Source organism: Mobula hypostoma, chromosome 2, assembly GCF_963921235.1.
Source record: "Mobula hypostoma chromosome 2, sMobHyp1.1, whole genome shotgun sequence".
Classification (NCBI taxonomy): Eukaryota; Metazoa; Chordata; class Chondrichthyes; order Myliobatiformes; family Myliobatidae; genus Mobula; species Mobula hypostoma.
In genome coordinates, this window is record NC_086098.1 from 171,844,902 (window position 1) to 171,857,167 (window position 12,266).

At 48.4% G+C, this 12,266-nt stretch overlaps 1 protein-coding gene across 1 annotated transcript; it reads left to right on the plus strand.

Annotated features, from left to right (window-relative positions):
- Window positions 1-564: 564 nt before the first annotated feature.
- trib3 (tribbles pseudokinase 3) lies at window positions 565-11,803 on the plus strand. The gene is made up of 4 exons (XM_063041081.1): window positions 565-1,052; window positions 5,594-5,890; window positions 9,031-9,323; window positions 9,876-11,803. Exons 2-4 carry the CDS (start codon window positions 5,600-5,602, stop codon window positions 10,330-10,332), a joined length of 1,041 nt encoding a protein of 346 aa, XP_062897151.1. The 5' UTR covers window positions 565-1,052; window positions 5,594-5,599; the 3' UTR covers window positions 10,333-11,803.
- The last annotated feature ends 463 nt before the right edge of the window (window positions 11,804-12,266 follow it).

Here is a 12,266-nt window from a genome sequence, read left to right on the forward strand (position 1 = left end):
AGTTAGAATGCTCTCCCCAGTATATCTGTAGAAATTTGCGAGTGTCTTTGGTGACATACCAAATTTTTCAAGCTCCTAATGAAATACAGCCGCTGTCGTGTCTTCTTTGTAGCTGCAGCGGTATGTTGTGTGTGTGTGTGTGTGTGTGTGTGTGTGTGTGTGTGTGTGCTTTCTATCTTTAGTTTGTGTTACATTTCTTATATTTTTAAATTTAGAATGATTTTAGGAGTTCAACGACACACCTCACCCTTAAGTATAATACTGCTAGCATTAGTCATGATAAGAGAATAATGGAAAAAAAAAACATGCTCACAATAGATACGGCAACCTCCGAGACACAAGAATAGATCATTCAAAACGTTTATGAACCAACCATTGAGTCATATAGAGGAGGCGGACCTTCGTGATCTCTACTCCGCCCGCCCACTGCATGTTATGCAGTTGGAAGAATTTTTAAAACAAGGTATTTATTTTTCACCCCTCCCCTGTTCTGTTGCCAATAGGCCTGTGAGTGTTGCATGGAGAGGAGGGGAGGATGTTGCAATAAGTGAGCCAGCCAACGTCAGCCAGCTCAGAGCGAGAGTGAAAGCGCGTAGCTCAGTAATGGTTCACCAAGATTACAGTAGCCTTACGTTATAAACTCGTCTGGTAGCTGATTCCTTTAGTATTAGCTACAGGATCCTCCTTAGAGTCAGAGGATACTTCTGAAGACTTGAAACAACTTTGAGTTTGTTTTGTACCTCTTTAATGGAAGTTTTTTAAACAGTTTTTTTGCATTTGGAATTGACTATCTACGGGAAAATTATCAGGAATTCTGCCTTATAACTGGACATGCTGCTCGCGACTGGATCCGGACCTTACTCCCGGGATTTCGTGCCGTTGTGAACCACACTTGGGGAATTTGGAGACGAAAGGGACAAAGTAGTCTCTGCCACTCAGGGAGTCTGCATTATCCGGCAGACAGGGAAAGAGAAGACGTAAAAAAAAGCGAAGGGGCATTCTTTATCGCTGCCGCAGCCTAGTCGGCGCTTGATAACACGAAGTAACCGCAGGTAAGTTTCTGAAACCTAACACGTTCGGAGTTGAATGTGCGGCGTTTTAACTCGGGCTCTTTGTCCTCGCCAGCGCCCCGCTCTCTGAGCGTTGGGAAAAAGAGCGCTGATTGTATGCACCCCTCCCCGCCACCCTGACAGAGTTTGCAGACATTGGAGAGAGCAACTATTTGTCCAGCGTTCCAACGTCACGCAAATTCGCACCAAACTTCTTCTCTCGGTAACGGTTTCATGTTCCCGAGCCGGGGGTTTAATTTCAAATCTTTTGTTGCTTCGATGTTGGTGAGCAGCGCTCTCTTCGTCGACCTTTGGACCCATTGTGTTGTCGCGGAGACTTTTTCGGAATCACTAAGTGTTGGGTGTTTGTGATCTCCGCGGGAAGGAACTGCGAGGAGTTTTAACCCCACCTGGATATATAACTATCGTGGGAGTTCACAGACCAGGGTACTGGGAGATGTTTAGGATGCTTCAGGCAAGGGTGGGTTGAGTTCCTCGGATGGTCCAAGAACCATCTTGATGGGAAGAGCCTAGAACAAAGGGAAGGAGGCCTAAAATTGGGCCAGGGAGTGGGTTATTTCTCCTAGTTTGGAATATCAACCCCCACCCCCTAAAGTAAAATCTGTTTGGAATAGGCAGCATTGAAATGTTTGGAATTCAGAGTTGAGGTGGGCTTCGTTTCCGTACTCGGGCGATGATCACTGTTTGAATCGGTACAAGTTAGAAGGTGGATTTGGTGGAAAAGCCAGTTGGTCTCTTCCTGTTCCTTTTGTTCAAAGGGAAGGGGGGGTCATTGCCCCCACCCTTCGTGGCCATTGTTTTGTGGTTTGTGTTGCCCTCCCCAGGACTTGGGAAATGGACTCGGTTGTTTTGAGCTTTGGGTGTTGGGGGGGGATCGGGGTCTGATTCCTCCTAAACCCCCCGGTTATAGGCTTTCATCTGGGGGTGTTGCCGGCAATTATATAGCGCCCTCGGTTTTACGAATCTATTTCCGCCTCCCCATCCCGTTCGAGCCTTCTCGCCCTTCAGCCGCGGATAGGTGTGATTGCTCCTAACCCAGGTTTAGACTTTAATCGGGGGCTAACGCCTCTTCGCAGCCTGCATTTATGGAGCGCCCGCGGTTTACCGAAATCCGTCGCAGGACTCTGGTGAGATCGGGGCACAAACGGCAGGAGAGCTCGGTTGTCCATTCTCGGAAGCAAATCCTCGAATAGGTTTCAAAGAATTCCTTTTAGGGAGCGGTGAGAGGTTCGAGGAGGGGAAAACTTCAGGTCCAGGATGAGGCCAAGATGGAAGGGACAGGGAGGGGTAACATCGTAGACCAGAATTTGTCTTCGTCTATAAACAATTAGGTTTCTAGGAAGTGTGGCGGGCATGTCTACAGTAACAGACTTTTTCCAGATTAAAAAATCGGTTGTGTTATCTTTGAACAGAGTGATACTCATGAATGAGACATACGCTTGACCTCATCACCCTGAGCTCTGATTGGCTGGGCTGTGATTTCTTACCTGAACTTGCTGTGTTGATTCATGCCAAGGGTGAATCACCAGAAGACGCCCTGTGCACGGGTTGCTCAGAGACAGAGATGAGTGTGATCCCTGGTATTTACCAGCCTGTATGCTGATGGAATGTGACGAAAGGCTGGGCCAGAATGGTGGGTGGGCAATTGTACAGCAAGGGGATCCATGTAGGTGGGGGGATATGTTGGAGAAGGGAACCCTGTTTTTGGAAGAGTATTCAACTTGCGTGCAGTTCTCGGATAAATCATTACAGTCCCAACCTTCATACCCCAGCACCACATACTGACCTGTAGTTGCATGTTTGAATGCCAACAAAGAGGCCTCAGTGCTTGTAAACTCAACTTGAAAGTCTAGCACGGAAGGCCGAAGCTCTGCGTGCACTGGGGAAGTCAAAGGCATGATCAATGTCTGCAAATCCAGCAGTCCGCTGGGGACTGGAGGACAAAGAAGACGGCCTGTCCTGAGGTTAGAGGACTGGGTATGTGCGTAGGTGGGTGAGAGTGAGGAATGGGGCTTTTTTTTTGCTGTTACTTGCTTTTATCAGGTTCAGTTTTAAGTTCAAGCTCATCATGCCAGTATACAGCTAAACAAAACATCATTCCTCTGGGGCCAGAAAGTGCAAAACACAATAAATGTAGTCACACATAGCACAAGTCCCTGAGTGGCCCGGCCTGGAGAGTGACAGGCTGACATAAAGTGCAAGATGCATGTTTTATCGTTTTGGTATGTTCTGTTCTGTTCTGTGGTGTTTTGCTCTGCCGAGCAACGTGGGCATCTGCTGGTGCCGGAAGGTGTGAGTGGCACCGCTTGCGGGCTGCCCCCAGCGCATCCTTGGGTGTGTTGGTCGCTGACGCAAATGGCACATTTCATTCTGTTTGACGTGCACGTTTGAAATAAATCTGAATCTGTTTGGTATCATGGACCTGGTGGTTTTGAGATTTGAGACTGTGGCCTCCTGAACACACACAGCTTCTCTTTTTACTTGAGAAGCTCCTTACCGAACTGGAACTTCCAACTGGGCGCCACAGCCGCGTAGCGGTTAGCGCACCCCTCCGGCAGGTCGGTATCGGTGTTCAGAGTTCAATTCTGGCGCCATCCGTAAGGAGTCTGTATGTCCTCCCTGTGATAGGGTGGGTAAAACACTGCAGAATGAAGTGTGGCAGCCACAGAGAAAGTGCAGCGTAGGTAGACAACATGGGCAGGATCCCCTGTAAGGAATTTGTACGTCCTCCCTGTGAACGCTTGGGTTTCCTCCGAGTCCTCTGGTTTCCTCCCCTAGTCCAAAGACGTACCAGTTAGTAGATAAATTGCTGATTGTAAATTGTCCTGTGATTAGGCTAGGGTTAAATAGGTGGGTTGCTGCACAGTGCGGCTCGTTGGGCGGAAGGGCCAGTTCCGGGCTGTTTAATCTAAATAAATAAAAGCCAGGAAGATGTGTTGTAAACAACCAGGAGCCCAAACTGTTTCCCAGCACTAACCAAGTGGGAGTGTGGTGCCTAAACAGCAACTTCTTTTGTAGTTTGTGAAACATTAATCTAACAAAAGTGCAGGAGCGATTGGGGGACTACTTTGAGCACCTTCACTGGTAGGCTTTTCCAACTTCCATTTTAATTCTACTTCCCATTCCCATTCCCATTCTGACATGTTGGGCAATGGCCTCCTCCACTGCCACAATGAGGGGAGACGGAGGCGGGCTGCTTGTCCCCACAAACTCATAAACCCATACAGGATAAAATGGGCTTTAAAGGTGAATTTGGATAAGCAAGATACGATGAGGCCACTCTCAGGTTGGAGGGGCAGGAACTCATATTCTGTGTGGGTAGCCTCCAACCAGATGTCATGAACACATCGATTTCTCTAACTTCTGGTCATTTCTCCCCCCCCCCTTTTTTCCCCATTCCCCATGCATGCAGGCTCCCATCTGACCCGTTCTCTGCTCACCTGCCCACCACCTCCCTCTGGTTCTCCTCCTTCCCTTTTTCCTATCAGATGCAGTCTTCTTCAGGCCTTTACCTTTTCAACCTATCACCTCCCAGCTTCTCACTTCATCTGCCCTCCTCGCCCCCGCACCTTTCCCCTTACTTCTCACTTGTACTCCACCCCCCCCACCTTCTTATTCTGACTTCTGCCCCCTTCCTTTCCAGTCCTGATGAAGGAACTCAGCCCGAAATGTTGACGGTTTATTTCGCTCAATAGATGCTGCCAGACCTACTGTGTTCCTACAACACTTTTGTGTGTGTTACGCTGGATTTTCAGCACCTGCAGAATCTCTTGTGTTCAGGAGAGGAGTCTGAGTGTGACCCGCAGAGAGTGGGTTCGTAGTCACTCAGTACAATTATCTATCAGCACCTGCTGGTGGGACCACATGGACATTTCAAGTCAATAGACCATAGGTGCAGGAGTAGGCCATTCGGCCCTTTGAGCCAGCACTGCCATTCACTGTGATCATGGCTGATCATCCACAATCAGTACCCTGTTCCTGCCTTCTCCCCATATCCCTTGACTCAGGGGCATAATCAGGTGAAATAACCAAAATAGGTTGATGGAATTGTGATACAAATCTACCAAGATCTTACCTGGATGGTAGGAGTATGGAGGGCTATGGTCCCGGTGCAGGTCAATGAGAGTAGGCAGCTTAAATGGTTTGGCATGGACTAGATGGGCTGAAGGGCCTGTTTCTGTGTTGTACTTCTCTATAACTCTAAACAAAAATAAAAGACTTGAAATACTCAGCCAATCAGACAGTCCCTGTGGAGAGAGAAAAAGTTAACATTTCCTAGTAGTGACTCTTTTTCAGACATGCAGAGCTTTGATAAAGGGTCATTTGCACTGTTTCTACCCCCACGGATGCTTCCTGACCCGCTGAGAATTGCCAGTTCTTTCTCTGCTTTTTTGTTTCAGGTTTCCCGACATCTTCAGGATTTTGACAGGCAGCGTTATTGAATGGGGTGTGCAGACTAGAGGGGCTGAATGGCTGCTGCTGTTCTGTTTTGTAACACTTGATCTCGCTCTCTCTTTCCTCAGATCCCGATGAGTGTGAACGCCCAGACATCACTGCCTTCTCACCAGGCCCGGCTGAAGAGATTAGACTTTGACGACTCGGATGACCCAGACCTTCCCAAATGCAAGCGGGCACGTTTGAGCCAGCTGTCCATCCCGGCCCTATCGCCATGTCTCGGATCACCTTCCCCCACACCTTCCTCCTCCACCGATGACAACAGCGTGTCGCGCATTGGCCCCTACCTCCTACTCAACCCCACTGAGACTAATAATTGCTACCGAGCCATCCACACTGACACAGAGGAGGAGTATATCTGTAAGGTATGATTGTTTGTGCTTGGGGAGGAGAGGGGCTTTAGAGGGATGACTAGATTGGAGCGGGGGGGGGTGTTATCGAAGTGCTTGTCCTGCTGACAACAGGTTCTGCAGATGCTGGAAATCTTGAGCAACACACACAATATGCTGGAGGAGCTCAGCAGATCAGCCGATGTCTGGGGCTGAGACCCTTCATCGAGGTCGCTGATCGCACTTGGTTCGTGGTGGCTATGCTTGGCGATTCGGGGGTGTGGGAATGGAGACAAGAAGAAAACTGGCCTCTTCCTGTGCAATGAGGGGGGTACAGATAGCTCTCAGTACGCGCGGTTGTCAGTCCAGTGACGCTGGGAGATGGCTGCCATGATGGGACATGGGCCCAGTCCCTCAGCCGTTAAACGGAGTCCCATCCAGAAAAGATTAAAGGTTAGCTTTACATGAACGAGGAAGTCTACAGATGCTGGTAATGCAAAGCAAGACACACAAAATGCTGGAGGAACTCAGCAGGTCAGGCAGCCTCTGTGGAGAGGAATAAAGTCAACGTTTCGGGCCGAGACCCTTCTTCAGATTAGCTTTATGTGTCACACGTACATCGAAATATACACTGAAATACATCATTTGTGTCAATGACAAACAGAGTCTGGGATGTGCTGGGGGCAGCCCACAAATGTCGCCATGCTTCCGGCACCACAACACACTAACCCGAACTGAAACACCTCTGGAGAGTGGGGGGGAGACCAGTATGGTCTCGGGGAGAACGTACAAACTCCTTACAGACAGCAGTGGGAATTGTACCCTTATTGCTGGCACTGTAAACTGCTACCCTACAAATCAAGGCCTCTCGCTGCCTCTCTGTCATAACAAGTGCTAGCTTTGAGCTCCTTGGGCAACCAAATAACGCAAGTGAGACTCCTTACAGCTACTTCCTGTGACCTTCTGAAAGTATGGGTTCACCAAAACTACGTTATCTCATGTTAATTAGAATTCTCACATCTCCAAGGAAGTCACAGTCCAGTTTATTGCTAAATGTACAAGTACCTGTACATGTATTCAAAAACTCGCAGCAGCGTCAGAAAGAACATTTGCAAGATGATGATAAGATATAGGAGCAGAATTGGGTTACTTGGCTGCTCTCCCATTCCATCATGGCTGATTCATTATACATTCTCCTGTCTTCTCCCTGTAACCTTGACGCCCTGTTTAATCAAGAACCTATCAACCTCTGCTTTAAATATGCCCAAACAAAACATGAACAGTTTGTGCAAGAGAGAACAATTATCTTCAGCTCTATTTTAGTGCAGAATAATCATAGTGCTCATGCAAGGTTGTGCAGATGCTGGAGATCTGGAGCAACACACCCAAAATGCTGGGGGAGCTCCCAGTGGGTCAAGCAGCGTCTCTGGAGGGAAGTATACAGTCCTGATGAAGAGTCTTGGTCCGAAACGTTGACTGTTCATTTCCCTCTATAGATGCTGCCTGACGTGCAGAAATCCTTCAACATTATGTGTGTGTGTGTTGATTCTCATGCTCGTAAGGGTTGCTTAGCTGAAGTGATTAGGGTTGTATTGGGTTGGTTCAAGAATTGAATATCGCTTTCTCTTTTCCTGTCTTGAATTCTCCCGCTGGACGAGCAGACTTGGTGTTCCCTACAATGTTTCATGTGGGTCATGGGGAAGGGTATGGGGAGGTGACCTGCATTTCCCAGCCCTGTGCCCTCTGTCACCCGTGGTTGCAAATTGGCAGCCATGTGCCTGTGAGACTCAATGCATTGGGAAGGTCCTATCAGGGCCAGTGGTCTAGTCTAAGGTTTTCAGGTGAAGTTCGAAGATTCAAAGTCCTTTTATTATCAAAGTGCGTACACAGTATACAACCCTGAGATTCGTCTTCCCGTAGACGGCCACGAAACAAAGAAACACCATAGAACCTGTTCAAAGTAAACATCAAACACCCGACGCACAAAAAAAACGAACAAATTGGGCAAGTGGCAAAAAGCACGAGAATAACATGAAGAATATTAACTATCAAACTGCAGAGTCTTCAAAAACGGTCTAGAGGTGTTCAGTTTAGCGCTGTGTTGCAGGTTGGTTGTAGGCCGCAGAGCCAGCCCATGCCAAAACGCCCTGATCAAATCACACAAAAGTAGCCAAGATAAAACTGCAAGCATGTAACATGAACCGCAGAGTTATTGAAAATGAGTCCACAGCCACACGCTGAGAGAGAGAGCAGGGATACAGAAAGAAACAGGTCCAATAACTCCAAATAACTGGCCTCTTTCCCAGGAGAGGGGAGTCTAGGACTAGAAGGTATAGGTTTAAGGTGAGAGGGGAAAGATTTAGGGAACATGAAGGGCAACTTACATGGCTACAACATTGTGAGGAAATGTTGGAGATAGATTGGGCACGTAATGAGGAGAGGCCAACTCCATCATCAAGACAAAACTTCATTGGACCCTGAAGGGCAGAGGAAACGCTGGAGACCAAAGACTGGTCCCCATTAGTGCCGTACTGTAGAGGCAGAAATGGGGACCCTGAACCACACCTGAGGCGCAATAAGAAAATGGCCAAGGACAGGCAGAGACGAGGTTTCTTCATTACTGCCCTAAGTGCAAGTAGCTTAATAGGCAGAAAGTAAGTGAGGAGTAACTTCCTCACAGAGAGTAAAACGAGCTGCCAGGGGAAGTGGTTGAGGCATGTACAATAGCAATCTTTAAAGAGATTTGGGTTAGTACGTAGTTAGAAAATGTTTAGAGAGTTAAGGCCAAACACCAGCAAATGGGAACTAGCTTAGGGGAGCACTGTGAATGACCTGGACTAGATGGACTGAATGGCCTATTTCTTTGCTATATTACTGGATGCTCTTCCCTGCAGAGAATGGGGAGGGGGGGGTGGACTTGTGAAGGCTGAAATTATTAGTTTGTTTAGGCATTTAGTTAATAGTGGGGGCAGAATGAGCTGCGTGTCAGCCCGAAACACATCGACTGTCTATTTCTCTCATTAGTTGCTGCCTGATCTGCTGAGTTCCTCCGATGTGTGTGTGTGTGTGTGTGTGTGTGTGTGTGTGGGGGGGGGGCACGGGGCTCAAGATTTCCATCATCTGCTGAATTGCATGTGCCCTTCATTCTGTGACTCTAACCTCTCCTTCCTCCACAGGTCTACGCCATGAAGCACTACAGCGAGGTGATAGCGCCGTACGCCCGCCTCCCGCCTCACCCCCACGTGGGCCAGATGGCCGAGGTGATCGCGGGCGACCGGGAGGCCTACGTGCTGTTCCTGCGGGGCCACGGCGACATGCACTCCTATGTGAGGACCTGCAAGCGGGTTCAGGAGGAGGAAGCAGCCGCACTTTTCCAGCAGATGGTCCAGGCAGTAGCCCACTGCCACCGCCATGGCGTCGTCCTCCGAGACCTCAAGCTGCGGAAGTTCGTCTTCACCGACAGGCGGAGGTGGGTTCTAGCAGCCGGGCAAAGGGGCAGTGGGAGGAGGGTGGGGGGAAGGAAGGCTGGTGGGGTGTGAGGAGGTTTAGTGGGGTGCACAGAATGGAGGGAGGCAATAGGGTGGAAGAGGGTGGGGACCAATGGGACGTGGGGAAAAGGAAGGAGTGGGCCAATGGGGTGTGGGGAGGAGGAGAGTGGAGGGCCAATGGGGTGTGGAAAGGAGGAGGGTGGGGGGGAGTTGTCTTACTACTCTTCATACAGATCAGATCATTACAGGGAATAAGGTAAAACAATAACAATGCAGAATAAAATGTAGCAGCTACAGAGAAAGGGCAGTGCAGGTAGACAATAGGTGCAAGATCATTACGAGGTGAATTGTTATGCAGGCCCATCCAGTGCCGGCTATCATTGCCCACACTTTGCTTTTCCATTCCACATTCTACACACCTGTCCCACCAGCCTCAAGAAGTGATCTCCGATGAAGGTTGCCATATAAATTCAAGTTTTATTGTTCTATCAGCACATTTTCTCCAATATTCATTTTTAATTTCTTTCCTTCAGGAACAAGCTGAGGCTGGAGACCCTGGAGGATTCCTGTCTCCTGAAGGGGGAAGATGACTCCCTGATGGACAAACACGGCTGCCCTGCCTATGTTGGTCCAGAGATCCTCAATGGCAAGCAGTCGTACTCAGGGAAGGCTGCTGATATCTGGAGCCTGGGCGTGGTGCTGTACACTATGCTGGTGGGCCGTTACCCGTTCCAGGACACCGAACCAGCCGCCCTGTTCAATAAGATCCGACGAGGACTGTTCACCATTCCAGAGAGCCTCTCCCCCAAAGCCAGGTGCCTTATCCGGTGTCTCCTGCGGCGCGACCCAGCTGATAGACTGACGGCCAGCGAGATCCTGGACCACCCCTGGTTCAATTCCAACTTCAACGTCCCCTGCAACCCCAACTTGGCCCCACTGACAGATCAGCTGGTCCCAGATGTTTACAGTGGGGACCTGAACGATTTGTAGAGGATTTTTTTATTATGATCGACAGACAAAGATATTTACAAAAGAGAGTCACGTTTTGCCTCCGTTGACTGTGAAATGGATAGATATTTCAAACTTAACGTCTGTGGGGTGCTCTGAAGGGGGTGTCTAACCACAGGGTATCAGGTATACCCGTAATCACAGGTGGGGTGTCTTCTCAGCAGAGGCATTTGTAGGTGTTGGACGGGGCAGGGTGTGCAGTTGATACTCTACCCCTTCCAAAGTTTTTCCTAAGAGGACAGACGGGTGGGAACCTCTAGAAGATGCTAACAGGATTAGCAGAGATCCCCACTGAAAATAATCGCTGAGGGAGAGGTGAGATGTGATTTAAAACCATTAGCTGGTAGTCCATTCTATCACCTGGTAGAGGTAGTAGCTGTGAGTTGCATTGTGCCCTTACCAGGTTAAAACCGGACAATCAAAGTCCTTATTAATTCTGCACTCTTAAGAGACTTGGGGCAGGACGTGAGGCTGTCTGCTGCCATGATGTGATTTCTCCAATCTCCCGCCAGCCAAAAGCAAGTTGCCCAGGTGGTGAATGTGAAGGAAGAAGGAGCTGCTCTGAACTCAGCCCTTCTCATCGCACAAAACTGAAGGATTCTTGAGGCGCAGCCAGACTGCTTTGTGAGTACCGTGCCACCTTGCAGTTACGGCGTGCTGTTCCGGGAATCATGCAGACACTCGATACTTGATTACTTTTGAAGCCTCTTCAGTGTTTACAGACCAGAATGCAGAGTGTTTGAGTCTCCGTTGTAGTGGCAACTGCTGTAAAAGGAGTGGACGTCAAACCCATGCTGTCTTTTGATTAACTCGCAGCTTGTGGAACATACACAAAGAACCCCTGTGTTAGGCTGCCCATTCTGCTTTTGGCAATTCCGGTCGGTGGTCACTTGGTGTCCTCCTGCTTGTAACACTCTCAGTCAACGTACATTTGGGTGGCAGCAACCCTCTCTAGAAGCGAGCTGATGCCTCCCTTGTGGGCATTGAACTGGCCAAGGCGTTAGTCAACATGTGTTCCACCACAGAACAAGCGGCCAAACCTACTTCAGTCCTGACTTGCCAAAAATAAAGTGTAGATAATACTTTTCTGCGGCGGCCCTTTGTGGAGACAGTGGGCTGGGTGAGTCTGTCAGTGAGGACTGATGTCAGCCTTCTTATTCCTAAACAGACTGTGCACCATAATGGCCAAAAACCACAAATGACGGGACGGAATCTTTTGCAGGTTTTTTTTGTACAGGATATTACTGATGACAAGTTGTAAATGTTGGTAAAATGCACACAACAAAAACACTACATTTTGAATTAGTGTGTCTATGAACTGACTGTATATTTGTCAATTTCAATTAAAAATGTGTATTTTTTGTCTGCTGTTTAATCTCACTTTTTTTTTTAAAAAGAAAAATTGTCAGCTGACAGACAAAAATAGCAGTAAAGCTATTTTTTTCCCGTGATCATGTTCCATAATCAGAGATGCTAAGTGACTTTTGGTTAGAAACACAAGAGATTCCGCAGATGCTGGAAATCCAAAGCAACACACACAAAATGCTGGAGGAACTCAGCAGGCTGGACAGCATCTATATTTTGGGTTGAGACCCTCCTTCAAGACTTGAGAAGATAGGGAAATAGTGGCTGAGTTAAAAGGTGGGGGGGAGGGGGAGAGGCTATATGGAAGGTGCTAGGTGAATTTTCCCCCTTCTTTAGTCCTGAAGCGTCTTGGCCTGAAACGTAGACTGTTTACTCTTTTCCATAGATGCTGCCTAGCCTGCTGAGTTTCTCCAGCATTTTGTGTGTGTTGCTTTGGATATCCAGCAGCTGCAAACTTTAATGTTTTGCTTAGAAAGTTGGATTTTGGTTAGAACAGAGGTAACAAACCATTGACTTGATACTTGGGTGAGGCAAGACTTTCATAGTGGACC

Bases quoted from the DNA above. Each gene is read 5' to 3' on its own strand.
- trib3 (XM_063041081.1), top strand. From the start codon at position 5,600: ATGAGTGTGAACGCCCAGACATCACTGCCTTCTCACCAGGCCCGGCTG. The intron at 5,891-9,030 runs GTATGATTGTTT...CTTCCTCCACAG, and splicing joins AGGAGGAGTATATCTGTAAG to GTCTACGCCATGAAGCACTA. The intron at 9,324-9,875 runs GTGGGTTCTAGC...TCTTTCCTTCAG, and splicing joins GTCTTCACCGACAGGCGGAG to GAACAAGCTGAGGCTGGAGA.